This window comes from Gadus macrocephalus, chromosome 20 (assembly GCF_031168955.1).
Source record: "Gadus macrocephalus chromosome 20, ASM3116895v1".
Lineage (NCBI taxonomy): Eukaryota > Metazoa > Chordata > Actinopteri > Gadiformes > Gadidae > Gadus > Gadus macrocephalus.
This window is the reverse complement of record NC_082401.1, coordinates 16,084,175-16,102,991: the sequence shown is the minus strand read 5'-3', so window position 1 is coordinate 16,102,991 and position 18,817 is coordinate 16,084,175. Positions and strand designations below refer to the sequence as shown.

General features: G+C 44.3%; 1 protein-coding gene across 45 annotated transcripts in view; it reads left to right on the top strand.

Annotated features, from left to right (window-relative positions):
- The window catches only part of neb (nebulin), a 66,278-nt gene that overhangs the window by 22,715 nt on the left and 24,746 nt on the right, over nucleotides 1-18,817 (top strand). For 30 of the 45 annotated variants that reach the window (XM_060039686.1, XM_060039683.1, XM_060039685.1 and 27 more), the window contains 62 exons: nucleotides 36-140; nucleotides 236-343; nucleotides 436-747; nucleotides 844-1,047; nucleotides 1,213-1,317; nucleotides 1,413-1,520; nucleotides 1,613-1,924; nucleotides 2,016-2,219; nucleotides 2,367-2,471; nucleotides 2,559-2,666; nucleotides 2,758-3,069; nucleotides 3,167-3,370; nucleotides 3,561-3,665; nucleotides 3,790-3,897; nucleotides 4,008-4,319; nucleotides 4,536-4,739; nucleotides 4,897-5,001; nucleotides 5,109-5,216; nucleotides 5,303-5,614; nucleotides 5,707-5,910; nucleotides 6,107-6,211; nucleotides 6,363-6,470; nucleotides 6,634-6,945; nucleotides 7,037-7,240; nucleotides 7,418-7,522; nucleotides 7,714-7,821; nucleotides 7,917-8,228; nucleotides 8,323-8,427; nucleotides 8,624-8,722; nucleotides 8,849-8,950; nucleotides 9,046-9,153; nucleotides 9,247-9,558; nucleotides 9,687-9,791; nucleotides 9,898-10,002; nucleotides 10,137-10,241; nucleotides 10,369-10,476; nucleotides 10,569-10,679; nucleotides 10,800-10,997; nucleotides 11,266-11,370; nucleotides 11,501-11,605; nucleotides 11,724-11,828; nucleotides 11,927-12,034; nucleotides 12,216-12,329; nucleotides 12,497-12,694; nucleotides 12,892-12,996; nucleotides 13,094-13,198; nucleotides 13,307-13,414; nucleotides 13,532-13,639; nucleotides 13,734-13,841; nucleotides 13,984-14,088; nucleotides 14,222-14,326; nucleotides 14,441-14,539; nucleotides 14,637-14,741; nucleotides 14,875-14,979; nucleotides 15,097-15,201; nucleotides 15,374-15,478; nucleotides 15,669-15,773; nucleotides 15,879-15,983; nucleotides 16,112-16,216; nucleotides 16,329-16,433; nucleotides 17,435-17,539; nucleotides 18,625-18,726. In XM_060039686.1, the coding sequence (XP_059895669.1) occupies nucleotides 36-140; nucleotides 236-343; nucleotides 436-747; nucleotides 844-1,047; nucleotides 1,213-1,317; nucleotides 1,413-1,520; nucleotides 1,613-1,924; nucleotides 2,016-2,219; nucleotides 2,367-2,471; nucleotides 2,559-2,666; nucleotides 2,758-3,069; nucleotides 3,167-3,370; nucleotides 3,561-3,665; nucleotides 3,790-3,897; nucleotides 4,008-4,319; nucleotides 4,536-4,739; nucleotides 4,897-5,001; nucleotides 5,109-5,216; nucleotides 5,303-5,614; nucleotides 5,707-5,910; nucleotides 6,107-6,211; nucleotides 6,363-6,470; nucleotides 6,634-6,945; nucleotides 7,037-7,240; nucleotides 7,418-7,522; nucleotides 7,714-7,821; nucleotides 7,917-8,228; nucleotides 8,323-8,427; nucleotides 8,624-8,722; nucleotides 8,849-8,950; nucleotides 9,046-9,153; nucleotides 9,247-9,558; nucleotides 9,687-9,791; nucleotides 9,898-10,002; nucleotides 10,137-10,241; nucleotides 10,369-10,476; nucleotides 10,569-10,679; nucleotides 10,800-10,997; nucleotides 11,266-11,370; nucleotides 11,501-11,605; nucleotides 11,724-11,828; nucleotides 11,927-12,034; nucleotides 12,216-12,329; nucleotides 12,497-12,694; nucleotides 12,892-12,996; nucleotides 13,094-13,198; nucleotides 13,307-13,414; nucleotides 13,532-13,639; nucleotides 13,734-13,841; nucleotides 13,984-14,088; nucleotides 14,222-14,326; nucleotides 14,441-14,539; nucleotides 14,637-14,741; nucleotides 14,875-14,979; nucleotides 15,097-15,201; nucleotides 15,374-15,478; nucleotides 15,669-15,773; nucleotides 15,879-15,983; nucleotides 16,112-16,216; nucleotides 16,329-16,433; nucleotides 17,435-17,539; nucleotides 18,625-18,726 (8,982 nt within the window). Of the gene's footprint in view, nucleotides 1-35; nucleotides 141-235; nucleotides 344-435; nucleotides 748-843; nucleotides 1,048-1,212; nucleotides 1,318-1,412; nucleotides 1,521-1,612; nucleotides 1,925-2,015; nucleotides 2,220-2,366; nucleotides 2,472-2,558; nucleotides 2,667-2,757; nucleotides 3,070-3,166; nucleotides 3,371-3,560; nucleotides 3,666-3,789; nucleotides 3,898-4,007; nucleotides 4,320-4,535; nucleotides 4,740-4,896; nucleotides 5,002-5,108; nucleotides 5,217-5,302; nucleotides 5,615-5,706; nucleotides 5,911-6,106; nucleotides 6,212-6,362; nucleotides 6,471-6,633; nucleotides 6,946-7,036; nucleotides 7,241-7,417; nucleotides 7,523-7,713; nucleotides 7,822-7,916; nucleotides 8,229-8,322; nucleotides 8,428-8,623; nucleotides 8,723-8,848; nucleotides 8,951-9,045; nucleotides 9,154-9,246; nucleotides 9,559-9,686; nucleotides 9,792-9,897; nucleotides 10,003-10,136; nucleotides 10,242-10,368; nucleotides 10,477-10,568; nucleotides 10,680-10,799; nucleotides 10,998-11,265; nucleotides 11,371-11,500; nucleotides 11,606-11,723; nucleotides 11,829-11,926; nucleotides 12,035-12,215; nucleotides 12,330-12,496; nucleotides 12,695-12,891; nucleotides 12,997-13,093; nucleotides 13,199-13,306; nucleotides 13,415-13,531; nucleotides 13,640-13,733; nucleotides 13,842-13,983; nucleotides 14,089-14,221; nucleotides 14,327-14,440; nucleotides 14,540-14,636; nucleotides 14,742-14,874; nucleotides 14,980-15,096; nucleotides 15,202-15,373; nucleotides 15,479-15,668; nucleotides 15,774-15,878; nucleotides 15,984-16,111; nucleotides 16,217-16,328; nucleotides 16,434-16,800; nucleotides 16,903-17,434; nucleotides 17,540-18,142; nucleotides 18,209-18,624; nucleotides 18,727-18,817 lie in introns of those variants that run through there. The other 15 variants (XM_060039714.1, XM_060039707.1, XM_060039703.1 and 12 more) reach the window with 7 other exon arrangements.

Here is an 18,817-nt window from a genome sequence, read left to right as displayed (position 1 = left end):
TAAAATTATTATCCTGTACATTTTTGTCTTCATAGAAAGCCTACCATGATGCCTGGGATAAGGAGAAGTCCAATATCCACATCATGCCAGATGCCATGGATGTCGTTCTGGCCAAAGCCAACAGGGCAAACTACAGCATCGTAAGCAAATAGTCTTTGAAAAGATAAAAAGTATAATAGGGCTCCTTCACGGAATGTACAAAGGGCATTAACAATGTATTGTCTGTATTTTGCAGAAAAGATACAAGCAGGCCAATGAAGACGCCAAGAAGAAGGGCTATGACCTGCGCAATGATGCCATTGCTATTATTGCAGCCAGGGCTCAAAGGAACATCATCAGCGACGTAAGTTGTTGTCAGTCACTCTTGGAAATAATATTGCTTTAATCACTTGGTGTACCAATTTACATTGGTTTGTGCTTCATATTTTCTTTCAGATCAAGTATAAGGCAGGATACCGCAAGCAGGTGGGTCACCATATTGGTGCTCGCTGCGTCGAGGACGACCCTCTGCTCGTGTTGGCTCTGAACTCAGCCAGGATTGCCAGTGATTATCTGTACAAGAAGGACTTCAACAAGTCAAAGACTAAGTTCAATCTGCCAGTAGACATGATGGCCTTTGAACTGGCCAAGAAGAACCAGATCCAGGTCAACCATGCCAACTACATCACCCGCCTGCACAACTGGACCTGCCTGCCCGACTCCACTGATGTTGTCAACGCCAGAAGAGCATATGAGATCCAGAGTGATGTATGTAGGATTTCTTTCCCATTCCACATGTGCCCATATACAGTATTGACGTTTTAATACATATGTGTTTATCAACTTTGTACAATTTCTTTCCAGAATTACTACAAGGAAGATCAGAAGCTGATGCAGGGTATTGGGTGGGTGCCCATAGGTTCATTAGATGTTGAGAAAGCAAAGAAGGCCGGTGAGATCCTGAGTGAACATCTGTATCGCAAGCACCCCAGCAACTACAAGTTCACCTCCAAATGCGATGCAATGCCCTTAGTGTTGGCTAAAGCCAATGCTCAGATTACGAACAAGGTATGTGGTGAAATTTGATTCACTCTACTGATGGCCTTAATCAAGAATAACTCAATATTAAAACAAATATTATGGTGTTACAATGGCCTTCAACATCCTTTAAAGTACACATTTGCATAGTTCACCCGTTTAAAATTATTATCCTGTAAATTTTTGTCTTCATAGAAAGCCTACCATGATGCCTGGGATAAGGAGAAGTCCAATATCCACATCATGCCAGATGCCATGGATGTCGTTCTGGCCAAAGCCAACAGGGCAAACTACAGCATCGTAAGCAAATAGTCTTTGAAAAGATAAAAAGTATAATAGGGCTCCTTCACGGAATGTACAAAGGGTATTAAAAATGTATTGTCTGTATTTTGCAGAAAGGATACAAGCAGGCCAATGAAGACGCAAAGAAGAAGGGCTATGACCTGCGCAATGATGCCATTGCTATTATTGCAGCCAGGGCTCAAAGAAACATTATCAGCGACGTAAGTGGTTGTCAGTCACTCTTGTAAATAATATTGCTTTAATCACTTGGTGTACCAATTTACATTGGTTTGTGCTTCATATTTTCTTTCAGATCAAGTATAAGGCAGGATACCGCAAGCAGGTGGGTCACCATATTGGTGCTCGCTGCGTCGAGGACGACCCTCTGCTCGTGCTGGCTCTGAACTCAGCCAGGATTGCCAGTGATTATCTGTACAAGAAGGACTTCAACAAGTCAAAGACTAAGTTCAATCTGCCAGTAGACATGATGGCCTTTGAACTGGCCAAGAAGAACCAGATCCAGGTCAACCATGCCAACTACATCACCCGCCTGCACAACTGGACCTGCCTGCCCGACTCCACTGATGTTGTCAACGCCAGAAGAGCATATGAGATCCAGAGTGATGTATGTAGGATTTTGCTCCCATTTCACATGTGCCAATAAATTGACCAATTTGTATACATGTGTTGATCAACTTTGAATGATTTCCTTCCAGAATTACTACAAGGAAGATCAGAAGCTGATGCAGGGTATTGGGTGGGTGCCCATAGGTTCATTAGATGTTGAGAAAGCAAAGAAGGCCGGTCAGATCCTGAGTGAACATCTGTATCGCAAGCATCCCAGCAACTACAAGTTCACCTCCAAATGCGATGCAATGCCCTTAGTGTTGGCTAAAGCCAATGCTCAGATTACGAACAAGGTATGTTGTGAAATTTGGTTGGTCTTAATCAAGAATTACAAAATATTGAATCATAAATTATGATATAATAATGGATTACTACATCTTTAAAGAAGAGATTTGCATAGTTTACACTTTGAAAGTAGCGTCCTGTTTTTGTCTTCATAGAAAGCCTACCATGAAGCCTGGGATAAGGAGAAATCCAAAATCCACATCATGCCCGATGCCATGGATGTCGTTCTGGCCAAAGCCAACAGGGCCAACTACAGCATCGTAAGTCTCTAACCTTTGTTTTGAATAATAATGCTCCTTCACAGAATATACAAAGGTTATAAACAATGTCTATTCTCTATTTTTCAGAAAAAATACAAGGAGGCCAATGAAGAGTCCAAGAAGAAGGGCTATGACCTGCGCAATGATGCCATTTCTATTATTGCAGCCAGGGCTCAAAGGAACATTGTCAGCGATGTAAGTTGTTGGTCACACATTTAATAAGTATAATAATAATGCTTTAATGACTTGGTGTAACATTCATCATCTGTGCTTCATGTTTTTTCAGTACAAGTATAAAGCCGGATACCGCAAGCAGACTGGTCACCATATTGGTGCTCGATGCGTCGAGGACGACCCTCTGCTCGTGCTGGCTCTGAACTCAGCCAGGATTGCCAGTGATGCTCTGTACAAGAAGGACTTCAACAAGTCAAAGACTAAGTTCAATCTGCCAGTCGACATGATGGCCTTTGAACTGGCCAAGAAGAACCAGATCCAGGTCAACCATGCCAACTACATCACCCGCCTGCACAACTGGACCTGCCTGCCCGACTCCACTGATGTCGTTCATGCCAGACACGTGTATGACATCCAGAGTGATGTAAGTCATTATACCTCCTTATTCATTGTTTCCGTTGTTTCATATTATTGACGCTCAATTTGTCAACTATTATTTAAACAAATTTGGTTGGTCTTAGGCTGTTTACAAAGCTGACCTGAAGTGGCTACAAGGCATGGGATGGGTCCCGATTGGCTCGCTTGACGTGGAGAAGACAAAGAAGGCTGGAGAGATCCTGAGTGAAAGGAAGTATCGCCAGCCCGCCAGTTCCCACAAATTCACCAGCCCACTTGACGCCATGGAGATTGTTCTAGCAAAGAACAACGCCTTGACCATGAACCAGGTAGGCACTTTTCGGCAAAAAATCTTGAACTATCCTCTAGATGCGAAGATGTGCAATTGTCAGCATTTTGCACTTAGTCCACTTAATATATAATCAATATTGTTTGGAAGATTGCTCATCATCTTGGATAATCATCCTGTAGAAGGCTATTATAAATGCTGATGTTCCATTTGGTGTGGTTTCGTTCCAGCGTTTGTACACTGAGGCCTGGGAGAAGGACAAGACCAAGCTCCACATCACTTCTGAAACCCCAGAGATCATCCTGTCCCAGCAGAATGCTATCAACATGAGCAATGTGAGTTTCCTCTTTAACTAACACTATTCACAAGTAGTTGCTGTGTTGCTTCAACAGAAATTTCACCACATTCCACGGGTGATCTGATCAATGCAAGTGTTCAAATGTTTGTCTTTCTTTTCAGAAAAAATACAAGCAAGGCTATGAGGATACCATCAAGAAGGGCTATTACCTGCCTGGTGACGCCATCTCTGTGAAGAGTGCCAAACACTCTAGAAACATCATCAGTGATGTAAGTTAGACGACATATTCAGAACATAAACGGACAGATTAATCATCATCTTTTACATAAGATTCATACTTGGTTGTAACTTTTCAACATTTTCTCTGTGAATTCACCAGTACAAGTACAAGGCAGGATACCGTACCCAGGTGGGTCACCATATTGGTGCTCGCTGCGTCGAGGACGACCCTCTGCTCGTGCTGGCTCTGAACTCAGCCAGGATTGCCAGTGATTATCTGTACAAGAAGGACTTCAACAAGTCGAAGACTAAGTTCAATCTGCCAGTCGACATGATGGCCTTTGAACTGGCCAAGAAGAACCAGATCCAGGTCAACCATGCCAACTACATCACCCGCCTGCACAACTGGACCTGCCTGCCCGACTCCACTGATGTTGTCAACGCCAGGAAGGCCTACGATCTCCAAAGTGATGTGAGTGGCTTCATATATTGTTAACGTTTTGTTCCATCTTCTCAAGATATTGTCGGCATTTAGATGGTAAAAACATCGATACAGCATAGTCTCACAATATTTTTCATAGCAATATTTAATCGATACATGAACGCCAGGTATCGACTTAAGGTATCTATCTTGTATATCATGTATGGCCATCCTGGCTGAAATTGTTTTCTTCTTTGGTCCCACCAGGCTGTGTACAAGGCTGACATGGAGTTCATGAAGGGTATTGGATGGGTCCCCATTGGCTCGCTTGATGTTGTGAAGGCTAAGCATGCTGGAAAGATCCTCAGCGACCATCTTTACAAGCAGAAAACAGACAAACTAAAATACACATCGGACATGAAAGCCATGCCCATGCTCTTGGCAAAAGCAAATGCTGAGGTTATGAACAAGGTAAGGACATGGTAAGGTACACTAGTTTGGGAAAAAGTCCCAAAATTGTGTACAACTTCCATCGGTAAATATGTTGTTTAGCAATAGTGATGATGGTAAAGAAGGAAACATTTATGTTCTCTTGTCAATGTGTTTCCTTCCTATTTTTCATTCACAGAAGAGCTATGTGGCTGCCTGGGAGAAAGATAAGATCAAGACCCATCTAATCCCAGATCTGCCTGAGATCCTGCTCTCTAGATCCAATGCATACAACCTCAGCAATGTAGGTTTGATCTTTATGAAATACAGCAACTTTAATGCCTCCATATATCCAAATTTCCATAAAAGCTAAAATGATTCTGAATTCCAGTTATTTTACTTCCAATACAGAAAATATACAAGGAGGACGTAGTCAAGATGTTCAGGAAGGGCTATCACCTGAAGGGCGATGCCATTGCTATTGTGGCTGCTAAGAAGGGAAGGGAGATCATCAGTGACGTAAGTGGCATGAGGCTTGTTTCACTCATAAGATTATCAACATGTACTCCCTTTAAAATCACCACAATACTTTTATGTTCTCACAGATCAAATACAAGACAGGATACCGCAAGCAGGTGGGTCACCATATCGGTGCCCTGAGTGTCCGGGACGACCCTCTGATCATGCTGGCTCTGAACTCAGCCAGGATTGCCAGTGATGCCCTGTACAAGAAGGACTTCAACCAGTCCAAGACCAAGTTCCACCTGCCAGTGGACATGCTGACAATTGAGCTGGCCAAGAAATGCCAGGTCCAAGTCAATGACTTCAACTACAGGACACGCCTGCACAACTGGACCTGCCTGCCGGACTCCACCGATGTAGTCCAGGCCAGGAAGGCTTACGACCTCCAGAGTGACGTGAGTTCTTCATCATATTGTTGTGCACAGAAAACCCAACCAATTTATTTTGTCTTCAATTCATTGGCTTTGGTATTTGGGTTGCATACCAGGCCATTTACAAAGCAGACATGGAATGGATCAAGGGACAAGGCTGGGTTCCCATCGGCTCACTGGACGTGGAGAAGGCTAAGAAGGCAGCAGAGATCTTGAGCGAACGGAAATACCGCGAGCACCCAAGCAAATTTAAGTTCACCGCCAAGACAGATGACATGCCATATGCCCTCGCTAAGGCCAATGCTGAGATCATGAACAAGGTGATTGCGCAAATGAATGTGTTTTTTCTAAGCCCAAGGATTGATAGTATGGGACAAAAAGTTGCTTGAACCATGTAAAACAATCAAAGCTGATGTTATAAGTAGTATGCATGCAGTCCCATTGCCTGTGGAGTCATTATCTTCTCTCGATAGCCGTAAGTATGTTAACTTCACACGGTGTACCTGACTTTTACAGCAATCATATGTCGCTGCCTGGGAAAGTGATAAGACAAAGCTTCACATCATGCCCGACACCCCGGAGATCATCCTGGGCCAGCAGAACAAGCTCAACAACAGTCGGGTAAAAATAAATAAGTTGATTGTTATTGATTGAATATTATTTATATTTCCATTAGTCAATATAGATGGCAACTCCCCAACGGATTACAATGATGATTATGAAGCATTATTTTAGGTAGAATGGCACACATTTGTTTTTCTTCTGTCCTCAGAAATATTACCGTGAAGCCTACGAGGAAACTCTTAAGAAGGGCTACTATCTGCCAAAGGATGCAATCTCTGTTCTAGCAGCCAGGGCCTCTCGGAACATAATCAGTGATGTAAGTCTTCACATGTGTTCAAGAAGGTTCAAACTAACCTTTTACCTTCTCTCAATTTGTACACGTTGCAATGTTTTATCTTGAATTACAATTATAATTCTATTTTATTTGCCACAAATAGCTGCATATCACAAACCTGTCTTCTTTTGTCTGAATTGTGTAGTATAAGTACAAGGCCGGCTTCCGCAAGCAGTGCGGGCACCATATCGGAGCCCTGAGTGTTCAGGATGATCCGTTGCTTATGATGGCTGCCAATGCAGCCAAGATCTTCAGCGCCAACCTGTACAAGCAGGACTTCCACAAGACCAAGACCAAGTACAAACTGCCCGTAGACATGGTTGCCTTTGGCCTGGCCAAGACAGCCCAAAGCCACATGAAGGAAAACACCTACAGGACCCGTCTGCACAACTGGACCTGCATGCCTGACAACACTGATGTGGTTCATGCAAGGAAGGTGTACGACCTCCATAGTGATGTGAGTGCTACACGCCATAATTGCCTGCACTCTTATACTCCAGTTTTGTGCCGTGATGTTTTGATATGACAAAGGGGTCCTTGTCTTGCAGGCTGTGTACAGGGCTGATATGGAGTGGATCAGAGGGTGTGGTTGGTCACCACAGGACTCAGTGGATGTGGTCAAGGCCAGGAATGCCCAGAAAATCTTGAACGAAAACCTCTACCGCCAGGCCCCGAGCACTGTCAAGTTCACCAGTGTAGTTGACCTCCCTGCGATTGTCCTGTCCAAGCAGAATGCTGAAAACATTAGCGAGGTGAGTTCCCTGTATATTTGGCTGCTTTTATCCTGCCTCACAGGATTACATTTTCGGTTATTTTTCTGGTCAACTTAAACTTAAAATGAAATTAAATAATTACTACTACTAGCCGACACTGATGTCCCTTTTATTCAATCAAATACTGAATTCATGTTCTGTGTTTGCCTTTGACAGATGAAGTACACAGCAGCCTGGAATAAAGACAAGCTAACTTTCCACCTGAAACCGGACATCCCCTCCGTTCAGCTCGCCAAGGCCAACGCAATCAACATCAGCAACGTACGTTTTGCACATTAAAAACGTTATATTGAGATAGTCACAATCTCATGTACATCTTTTCACTCTAGGATCAATTAAAAATCCTTACAAGTCATGTTTTCCACAAGTCTACACGAAATGTCAGACAAAGTGGTACTTTTACGGAATCTTGCTGCACTGTTTTATTCTAATTTCTTTGGTTGATCTTGCAGAAACTGTACACCAAAGCATGGGACAACCAGAAGGCCAAGGCCTACCACATTAAGGAGGACGCCATCGCTGTCCTGAAGGCCCGAGCCTCCAGAGATATCATAAGTGACGTAAGAGGGCTCAGTTATGCATTCTATTAAATATCGATACTTCGTACGACTGAGACAATGACTACATTTCTACTGTCTTCTACAATATCCAATAGTACAAATACAAGACAGGATACCGCAAGCAGGTGGGTCACCATATCGGTGCCCTGAGTGTCCGGGATGACCCTCTGATCATGCTGGCTCTGAACTCAGCCAGGATCGCCAGTGATGCCCTGTACAAGAAGGACTTCAACCAGTCCAAGACCAAGTTCCACCTGCCAGTGGACATGCTGACAATTGAGCTGGCCAAGAAATGCCAGATCCAAGTCAATGACTTCAACTACAGGACACGCCTGCACAACTGGACCTGCCTGCCGGACTCCACCGATGTAGTCCAGGCCAGGAAGGCATACGACCTCCAGAGTGATGTAAGAGGACCACAATATCTGAACATATATATTGACAGAAAGTATACCTTTCATTGGTATTAATATCTGTTGCTTTTTGGTAATCTCTCCTCAGGCAGTGTACAAGGCTGATATGGAATGGATCAGAGGATGTGGATGGGTGCCACATGAGTGTGTTGATGTGGTCAAGGTGAAGCACGCACAGAAGATCCTGGCCGACGTAAGTACCGCCGTTCAAAACATTGCGCATAATATAGTTCTAATATAGTATTAATTAATATGATACATGTTGATGTTTACAATACAATATTAGCATGAAAATCATTCACTTGTCAACTTGTTATTACCAACAAAGAAATGATGCCAATCTGTTAACACATCTTGACTCGTTTGGTTCCTTCCATTGCTTCCCATAGAGAGGATACCGTGTTAAGTTGGACACGCAGAAGTTCACTGCCCCTGTTGACAGAATGGACTTTGTCTGTGCCAAGAATGCTGCTGAAGTGCTAAATGACGTAAGAGGCAGACACACTGATTTTCTCCATACCAAGTACAGCTCTCCTCCTATACCTCGTCAGTATTGTTACAGTCCAGCATGATGAAATTAGTTTTGAACTAAATTTGTGTTTAATTTTTCACAGGCTAAGTACCGTGAGGCTTGGCACACAGACAAGTCTAAGTTCTCACTGGTGGACACTCCAGGTCTCGCTACATCCAGAGAGGTGGCCAAGATCATGCACCCGGTATGGCCTTTTTAAATGGATCAACTGTCAGGAGTCCATTTCAAATGTTTCCCCATTTGTAATGTAAAATAAGTTGTTATCACTATGTCTTACAGAAACTGTACACTAAAGATTGGGATAAAGTCAAAGCCACTGGCTACTTCATGCCAGGAGATGCAGTGCCCATCAAGCAATGCACTCAAACCACCAAAGTGCAAAGTAGTGTAAGTACATCACTCATTTAAATCACTCATGTGATTTAGCATAAACCTGTGCAGCCATATCAATGATATTGTTTGGTTGAACTTCTCAAACAGCACAAGTACTTGGAGGGCTACCGCAAGCAGGTGGGCCACCACATCGGAGCACTCAGTGTGTTTGACGACCCTCTGATCATGCTGGCTATGAACTCAGCCAAGATCGCCAGTGAGGCCCTGTACAAAAAGGATTTCAACAAGTCTAAGACCAAGTTCCACCTGCCAGTGGACATGCTGACAATTGAGCTGGCCAAGAAATGCCAGATCCAAGTCAATGACTTCAACTACAGGACACGCCTGCACAACTGGACCTGCCTGCCGGACTCTACCGATGTCGTCAATGCCAGGAAGGCCTATGACCTCCAGAGTGACGTGAGCGTTTCATCATATTGTTGAGCACAGCAAAAGCTTAAAACCCAGAGTCGTGCCGTGATATTGCTCAGGGCATTTAGAAAACCTCTCACGTCCTGTTCATCCTTTGTTTTCTTTTTTCTTTTTAGTTTGTCTACAAGGCAGACCTTGAATGGATTCGTGGCTGTGGATGGGTTCCGGCAGAATCTGTTCATCACGTCAAAGTCAGGAAGGCCCAGGAGATTCTAAACGAGGTGCGCTTACCACATGGCATTAAGTCTTCAGGGCTTATGACCTGTTAAATTTATTTTGTGTCAACTCAATGTGTCTTACTGTTCGCTCATCTGGCTCATAATGCAGAGGCTCTACAAGAAGGGTGCCATAGAAAACTTCAGCAAGTACACCCACGTAGTCGACCGTCCCGAGCTTATCCTGGCTAGGGTTGCAGCTGCCAACCTCAGCGATGTAAGTAATCGCATTTGCAATCCAATCCCTAGCAGTGATTCTTTACAAACATGCCTAGAACACTGCTGTTTATCTTATCATTGTTTTGTTCATTGTCTTACAATTGTCTTATTATTTCCTAACTCCCATAACAGCTCAAGTACAAAGAGACCTTCAATAATGAGAAGGGACACTACATTGGTTCAGAGGACACGCCTCAGTTGGCCCACAGCAGGGAGTGTGCCAAGAACATCAGTGAGGTAACTTAGTGCTCATTCATTCATCCACCCCCTTTTGCTCATTCTTTGCAAATGAATTGGTTTCCAAACATAATCCATCTTGAAACACCGATTTGTTTGGGTTCTAATATTTACTTTCCTGTTTCAGAAATCGTACAAACAAGGTTGGGATGAAAGCAAGGCCACTGGCTATCAGCTGAACCAGGACTACATACCTCTGCTGTCTGGCAAGAAGGGCAGGGAGATCATCAGCGATGTAAGTCGCATCCCACTGGGTTCAATGGCATGTAGAGCTTTACGTTATACATTACATCGTTTTCCTTTAACGTAATACCTTGACCCAAACAGGCAAAGTACCATGAGTCCCATGAGAAGGCCAAGGGCCACTACATGGCCAACACCCTGGTGGACTTCCCCGAGGTTGTGCGCTGCGGAGAACAGGAGAAGGCGAAGGCTCTGGTGAGCATCCTATCAACGGATCACAATCACTATCACCATACACAAAATCTACAATTCATTCCAAAGAATGCGGAAAAATAGCATCCATTGTAACATGTGTCTGTGTCTTTTTCTTTTCAGAGGGTCTACCAGAAGGAATACCACGAATCCAAGACCAACAACCACATCCCATCGGACATCATTGCCAACCAGGTGGCCAAGAGGTGCCAGGACATGCTGAGCGATGTCATCTACCGCACCCACTTGCACCAGTGGACCTGCCCCCCGGACCAGTTGGACACCGTCCGTGCCCGCAAGGGCAACGAGATCCTCAGTGATGTGCGTGCACTCTGACCAGCACTACTAGTAGCTGTTATATCTTTGGATGACCATGGATATGTGACTATGTCAAGCTGTACTTTATGCCTGTACCACACCAGTATATTGGTCTTTTAATGAATATTGAAATGCCATAGAAGGGATAAATGGGGGAATTTAAATAAGAAATCTCCATAAAACACGGTAGGTTATCAGCAGAGACTTTCTGGTCCTATATGGTCTTGATCTTGATGATGTTAATGATCTTGGTGTTGCTATTTTAAAACAGGTCTTCTACAAGGAGGATTTGACCTGGATGAAGGGCATGGGTTGCTATGTGTGGGATACACCTGAGATTGTCCGTGCCAAGAAGTCCTATGAGCTGCAGAGTGAAGTAAGTAGTATGATCAATAAACGATTAATCGTCATCAATGATCGCATTGGTACACCACCTTAAAAGACATTGTTAAACGTGTGTTGTCATACATTTGATGTTTCCCCTTGTCTTGTTTGTATTTTTACAGCTGAAATACAAAGAAGCAGGCAAGAAGGAATTCAACAACTACTCCATTGTGACGGACACCCCAGTCTATGTCACTGCTATCCTGGGTAGCACCTGGGCCAGTGAGGTGAGAGGCTAAGGCTTCAGTTATACAATACTTAAGCGACCTGCAGGATGTGTCATCGAAAAAATAATACGATCCAGCTAGCTGTGAGTTGATTATTATGCATATTTTCTTCCCACAGCTTAACTACAGAGAGGCGTACCATAAGGAGAAGCACCTGTACACCACCATCCTGGACACTCATGACTACGCCAGATGTCATGACTTCAAACACTTCTTCAGTAACGTAAGCTTCAGCGTACATGCACAAGCCTTGTCTAGAACCCTTCCCCAATTTCTCATGAGCACCATTTGTAACACTGGCAATCTTAATTGTTTCAACAGAAAATCTACACAGCTGCCTGGGACAAGATCAAGGCCAAGGGCTACAAAATTCCCCATGACTCCCATGCCATGATGCACGCCAAGCAACAGAAGGTCATCCTGAGTGGTGTAAGTCAAGCCATTCACGTCCTTCCTTTGACGTTATAGTGCTTTCAATTTCATTCAAAGGTTTTTCATATCAAGGGTTATCTTTAAATTTCCCCTTTTCCATTCGACCTTTAACCGTAAAATAGGGCCAAGTACTATAAACCTAATTTCCAACCAATCTATGTTTTCTCCAACTGTTCAGGTGAAGTACAAGGAGGACTATGAGAAGTTCAAATCCCTCTACAGCCTGCCCAAGTGTCTGCAGGACGATCCCGCCACTGCTCGCTGCATCAAGGCCGGGAAACTCAACCTCGACGTAGGTGGTCGTTTTCTATAGTTGTTGTATTTCATGGAGGTCATGGGCAGAGTTTACCCATTGACCTGACCCTGCCAAAACACTATTGTATTTTACATACTTCTTCTCATCTTATTCCAAATGACTCATTTATTATTCCCGCCCCCCGGAACAAACTCCACTCATAGCGCCTGTACAAAGAAGACTATGAGAAGACCAAGGCCAAGAATCACATCCCAGCTGACATGCTGGACATCGTGTCTGGTCGTGAGGTCCAGAGAAACGTCAGCGAGATCAACTACCGCAAGCGCCTGCACCAGTGGGTCTGCCTGCCCGACATGCAGGTGTTCGTGCAGGCCCGCAAGGTCAACGATCAGCTCAGCGACGTGAGTAACCATCTCCAAGGGCCTAGTGTACCTAGTGTACCACTTCTTCTGATTGCACCCAAATGGTCACGAGTGCTCAAATAAGGATGTTATTTAAAATCTGCCTATTTAAATCAATATATTCCATTTGAAAATCGTTATTAATCTGCAACCACAATCCTGACCTTTCTTTTGATCATTGTATATGCCCTTCTCAGATCTTTTACAAGGATGACCTTAATTACCTCAGGGGCATTGGATGCTATGCCTGGGACACTCCGGAGATCCTCCGTGTCAAGACTGCCGGTGATCAGCAGAGCGAGGTTGGACACCAGCTCTCTACATCCAGCAATTGATAAGTGCAGTACAGTACAGTTAGAGTGGGTCACTAACAGCAGTGTGCTTGTGGTTTTCTTTCAGAACAAGTACAAAGCCAAGGCCGTGGAGGCATACAAAGACTATACCGTTGTCCTGGACACTCCTACCTATGAGACCGCCAAGCAGAACGCTGTCAACTTGAGCGATGTGAGTCTTACAATTATGATCATATGTTAAGTCCCCATAATTACGCCCAAAATCATCATCTAACTGTTTGCCATCTCCTTTTTGTCCTTTGTCAATTTTAATTTCCAGTTGCACTACCGCCTTGACTACAATGCCAACGTTAAGGGCACCAACACCGCACCTGCTGTCACCATGGACACGGAAAGGGCCCGCCTGGCCAACTACAACCAGAGTGACGTAAGATAGTAGTCCTTTGAATTAAGACTACCCTAGAAAATAACGAATTTCTAAAGCTTGGTATTATATATTCTTGGCAGTGCTTTACTATATCTATGTTTCTTTGTCTCGGTACAGAATTTGTACAAGGAAGCCAACAAAAACTCAATGGCTACTGGATACCTGATGACCAATGACACTCCCGTCGTCAAGCAAGTCAAGAACAACAGCTTGGTCGCCAGCAGTGTATGTCTCTCAAGCTTTCTCTTCATTCTGTAAGTCTTAGATTTAAATGTATTTTCTTAGGGGCATAGTGACTGGATCTTTGCTTTTTCTGTAGGTCAAGTACAAGGCAGCCTACGAGATGATGAAGGCAACAGGCTACACCCTTCACCCAGAGGGTGTCACCTTTGTCAACACCAGGAAGGTCAACCAGGTCATCAACCCGGTATGATCAAAACAACAACAACTACACTACTGTTTACACAAATTACACTTACAGCATTTTATCAAGTCATTGTCTTTAGTCGTAAATTGTGCTGGATAATGTCACGTCCATCCAATCCTCACCCTCCTCTTCCCTCGGTCAGCGTCTATATCGCGAGCAATACGAGAAGGATAAGGACAAGATCCACTCTACCCTCGATACCCCGGACATCAGACAAGTGAAGATGAACCAGGAGCACCTCAGTGAGGTAATTCAGCGCCAGTATTCACACTTCTAGTGAATGCCAAATCGTGAGATGTGAAACATGAAATCATAATTTTGTTTAACCGTACAACAAAACAAGTATGCATAACTTGTTTTTTTTTTTGGACCAATCCTAGCTGTGCTACAGAGAGAAGTACAACAACACCAAGGGCCAGTTGATCAACATGCCCATGACGCCCCAGCTCATGCATTGCCAACACGTCAACCAGATCACCAGCGACGTACGTACTGTACCGTCTGTACCGTCGAACATCTGAGATAATCGGGCAGAGGGCGTGATTCGTTGTCATCAAATGCTGCTGATTTTAACAACCTGCTTCTCCCCTGGTCTTCAGCTGCGCTATAAAGAGGATCTGTTGTGGCTCAGAGGCCTGGGGTGCTTCATGTATGACACGCCAGAGATGGTCAACGTCCGCAACATCACCAAGTTCAAGGTAGGGATCATTTTTCTAAGCGTTCCTTCCCCTCGGGTTGTTAGGAACCTCAGTTTATATTTTTGTTTCCTGTTCATTTGGTTTGTTCTTTTTGCAGAACAACTATCCAGTGGAGGCCAAGAAGAACCACAGCAAGTTCTCCGTGGTGCTGGACACACCTGAGTACCAACGTGTGACTGAACTCAAGAGCCACATGAGTATGGTGAGTCCAACAAGCAATACGAGTCTGCCGACTATACATGTGTATCTGTAAGGTCAACATCTATGTAACTAGTCTGAAAAAACGAAACCTAGACTAGTATCTGCATGTTTGCTGATCCTCTGTCCATCTCCAGATGATCTACAAAGCCCAAAGCAAGGCCGACATGGCCAGGGTCAGCAACACTCTGGACTCAGTGGACATCCAGAGATCCAAGTGGGCCCAGCAGCTGTCCAACAAGGCAAGTCTCCATACACTTTCACCTCTATCCCCTTACTATCCCTTCCATGGCGAAATGTTATGTTGCACATGGGCTACACATGGCTTTTAATCATGTTGCTTTCCTTTCCATATTCAGTTCCTGTACACAGATCTGGCCTCCAAGGAGAGAGCCCACTTCAGCCAGGAGGTTGAAACCCCAGCAATGGGCCTCGCTAGGACTATGAAAGTGTCCAACAGCTATGTAAGTATTCATTTTCTAAGTCATTTTATTATGCAATTTCTTTCGACCTTGGTTATCTCAGTCAGATCACTTTCTATAGTATAGTTGTATTACAGAAGTAGAGGTGTCTTGTGGATCCAAGTAAGCTTGAAATGAATTGTATTTCATGCATTTTTTCTTCCTCTCCTGCTAGAACAAATACAAAGAGCAGTATGAGAAGATGAAGCACAGGTACACATCCATCGCTGATACACCCATCCTGATCCGTGCCAAGAAGGCCTATCTGCAGTCCAGTGACGTGAGTATGCCTTCTGGTTATTCGTCACCCTTATCAATTATATTGATAGCATTTTGAATTATATTTTGCTTCAGGTTCTTCTTCTAATCAAACCTTGTTTTCATTGTTCACACCACAGTGGTTGACATATTTTCTGTGTATTATTGTATGGCGTGTGGCATAACTGAACTCGTTGTCATGGTTTCCACAGCTGAGATACAAGGAGACCTTTGAGCGGAGCAAGGGCCACTACCACACCGTCAAGGATGCACTGGACATCCTCTGCCACCGGAGGGTCACCGATGACATCAGCGAGGTGAGTATTTCAGCGAGTCCCTACAGGCAATTTTTTCCTCAAAGATGTTATTGAAATTCGCTCCTGCTCCCTTGCTCTCTCTCACTGCATCGGTCAATCTTGTAGGTGAAATACAGGGAGAAGTACATCAACTCCCTGGGAACATGGAAATCCATCCCTGACCGCCCAGAGTTCTTCTTCAACAGGATCGTGGGCGAAAACGTCAGCTCCGTGAGTACAGCCAGCATGTTGCCACTAGCATCACACCCCTATTACATAAAACTCACACGGAAACGCAGTGTTGTCCACGCAAGGTTCAAGATTCAGATTCACAGGATACTTTCCCATCTCGCTTTCAGGTCAAGTACAAGGAGGACCTTGAATGGATGAAGGGTATTGGATGCTTCGTGTGGGACACGCCTGAGATGGTGCAGGCGGATATCAACAAGACGCTATACAGCGGGGTGAGTGATATAAGGAATAATAAGGACGTCCTAATTGGCCAGTGATTCGCCGCTATCATGTATTGTTACGTGACGCTAATTTGGGTTGTCCTTTCTTTTTCGATAATAACAGAGAATGTACAAAGCCTCCTTCGAGAAGAACAGATACAACTTCAAGTACACCTGCGACACGCCGTTCTTCCATGCCGCCAAGAACGCCTCCTCCCTCATCAATGAGGTACGCCCGTTAGTCCGACCGACCCAAAGATCCCAAACAAGCATTTATTTATTCAAATGCCACAATTGGATTTATTTGTCCAATTGAAAAAAGAAAATAGTTCATGACAAAGCTTGTTTTTGTTGTATCTCTATGCATTCAGTTGGATTCTCAAATTAAAGGTAAAATCAATGAAGGAATCCTAATTTACTAGCTTCCTCGTTGGCCTAGTGTTTCTGTACGGCCATGTATTTCTGTCCACTTAATAACCTAACGTCTTCCTCCCGACGATAGCCTCACAGCTGAGTTCTCACCGCACAGAAGCACTCCTTTTCTGGGTTTGTTTTGTTCGTTTTTATAACTTCCTCCTTTTGACCGTTCTGAGCAGAGGTCATATAGATCGTCTTATGAGAAGAACAAGGATAAGTTCACCATTACCACAGACGATCCTAGATACCAGCTGGCCAGGGAGAACAACAAGATGAGCCAGGTAACCCACCTGGCGGAGCTCTGGTGCCTCGGGCCCGCCGCCTCCGGCTCCCCGGGGCCTTGCCGACCCGCTGCATGAGGTCAACAGCAACCTGCCGAAGGTTGACGTCGCATGGCTATGACCTCACTTTCTCTATCTGACTCTCCATCTGACTCTCGCCTATCCCTCACCTTCTAATTCCTGTTGCAGGGCTCCCGAACAAATGCCACTCAAGTCGCAAGAACTGGAGAAATGCCTTGAGTGCGCTTGAATCTGTGCCTCCAGTCCTGACGCGGTCGTTGTCGTGCCCTGTATACCTTCTTCAAATCTGCCGGACTGATTATGGCGTTTCTCACTGAGGGCACAGATTCAGTGGGGAAAATAAAACAACAGCTAGGACCTCAGAGATTAATCTCTAGTCACCCTGGTGTCCGACCTGCTGTTTGCATGTTTCCTCAACTATGGCATGCTATGTGTATGTGTACGTACGTTGGGCTGTCTGTGTGTGTGTGTGTGTGTGTGTGTGTGTGTGTTTGTGTGAACATATTGACAGGCAAAATATAAATCCCGAGCCAAGGAACTGCTAAAGAGCGGGTGCAATGAGCTGCACCGCCCAGACATCCTCACAGCCCTTTACCAATCCGTTCTGGGCAGTAAGGTAAACCACTTCAGAGCAGTAATAGCCAGGCCTCATCTCAGTGCCCTGTCCACAAACCTCATATTTAACAGCCTATTGAACTTGGGCTGTTAAGGAATGAGAAAAGACAGTTCCATGTTATTTTCTCTGGACTGGGCCCCGGGGTGTCCAGCCTTACTCTAGGATGTGTAGCCATACTCCATCCATTTCCTCTCATCCTACCATCTCTTCCCCTCCATTCATGCCAATCTAAATCATCAGTAACACCCCACTTCAGGACCACGCTCTAATCTTGACCTTAAAACCCCCATCCTACCCTCTCTTTGTAATTGGTCACCAACCCGCCAGTTAAAGTTGTAATCTCTACCATTAGAACGATCGCATGGCTTCAAATGATCTGGAAATATCTATGCTGATCAATAATATTTCAATATCGACGATTTTGCCACGTGGCACTGTGTTGGAGGTCCGTTATTGGGAATGGTTGAAACGGCATAATCCGACGCATTTCTATTTGAAATATCTATATGCCTTCTGACTTATTAGCAGTGTAGTGCAACAAACTGAGTCTAGTCAAATGACAAATCACTACGTAATGAACTATCCTCACCTGACTTTCATCAGGCTCCCAGGTTGAACTACAGAATATCTTCTGCAGTGTGGAGTAGCATATAGACAGACAAAACCCCCATGGTGACCAACATGTTTTTTTATCCAAACACTGGTAACGTGTCACAGTGTAAGTCTTTCAAACGCTCAACCTAACAAACCAAATGTCATCCATGCATGTATTGTGATTGTGCATGTAGCCCTCTCAAGCATGCATCCATTCACCTATTTACACACATCCTCATTCGCATTACACTCATGTACCAAACGATCCACTCATTATGTCTCCTTTCCACAAACATTTGTATCCATTCATCATATGTAGTGTTACGATGTAAGAACTTTACAACATCCACATAAGACAAATTGAAATAGAAAATGTATTTAATATAATTGAATGTCTTCACAAGAATACTATAATTGGCCTTAATAATAAAGTTTGACCCAGCGGTGTGTGTTTCTAACTTCTGCTTGTTTGAATCGGCGTCCTCCCACAGTGGAAATACAGGGAGCAGTATGAGCGTGTCAAGTCCAAGTTCACCTCCATCCTGGAGACCCCTGAGTACGAGTCCCACAAGCGCAGCAAGAAAATTGGTGATGTAAGTCTCTCTTTAGCTTTTCAACAAAGTTTTAGGTTTTGTTTTTGCTTTACTTTCTTCTCATTTTACCTCTCCAAGTCTAGTCGTAGGT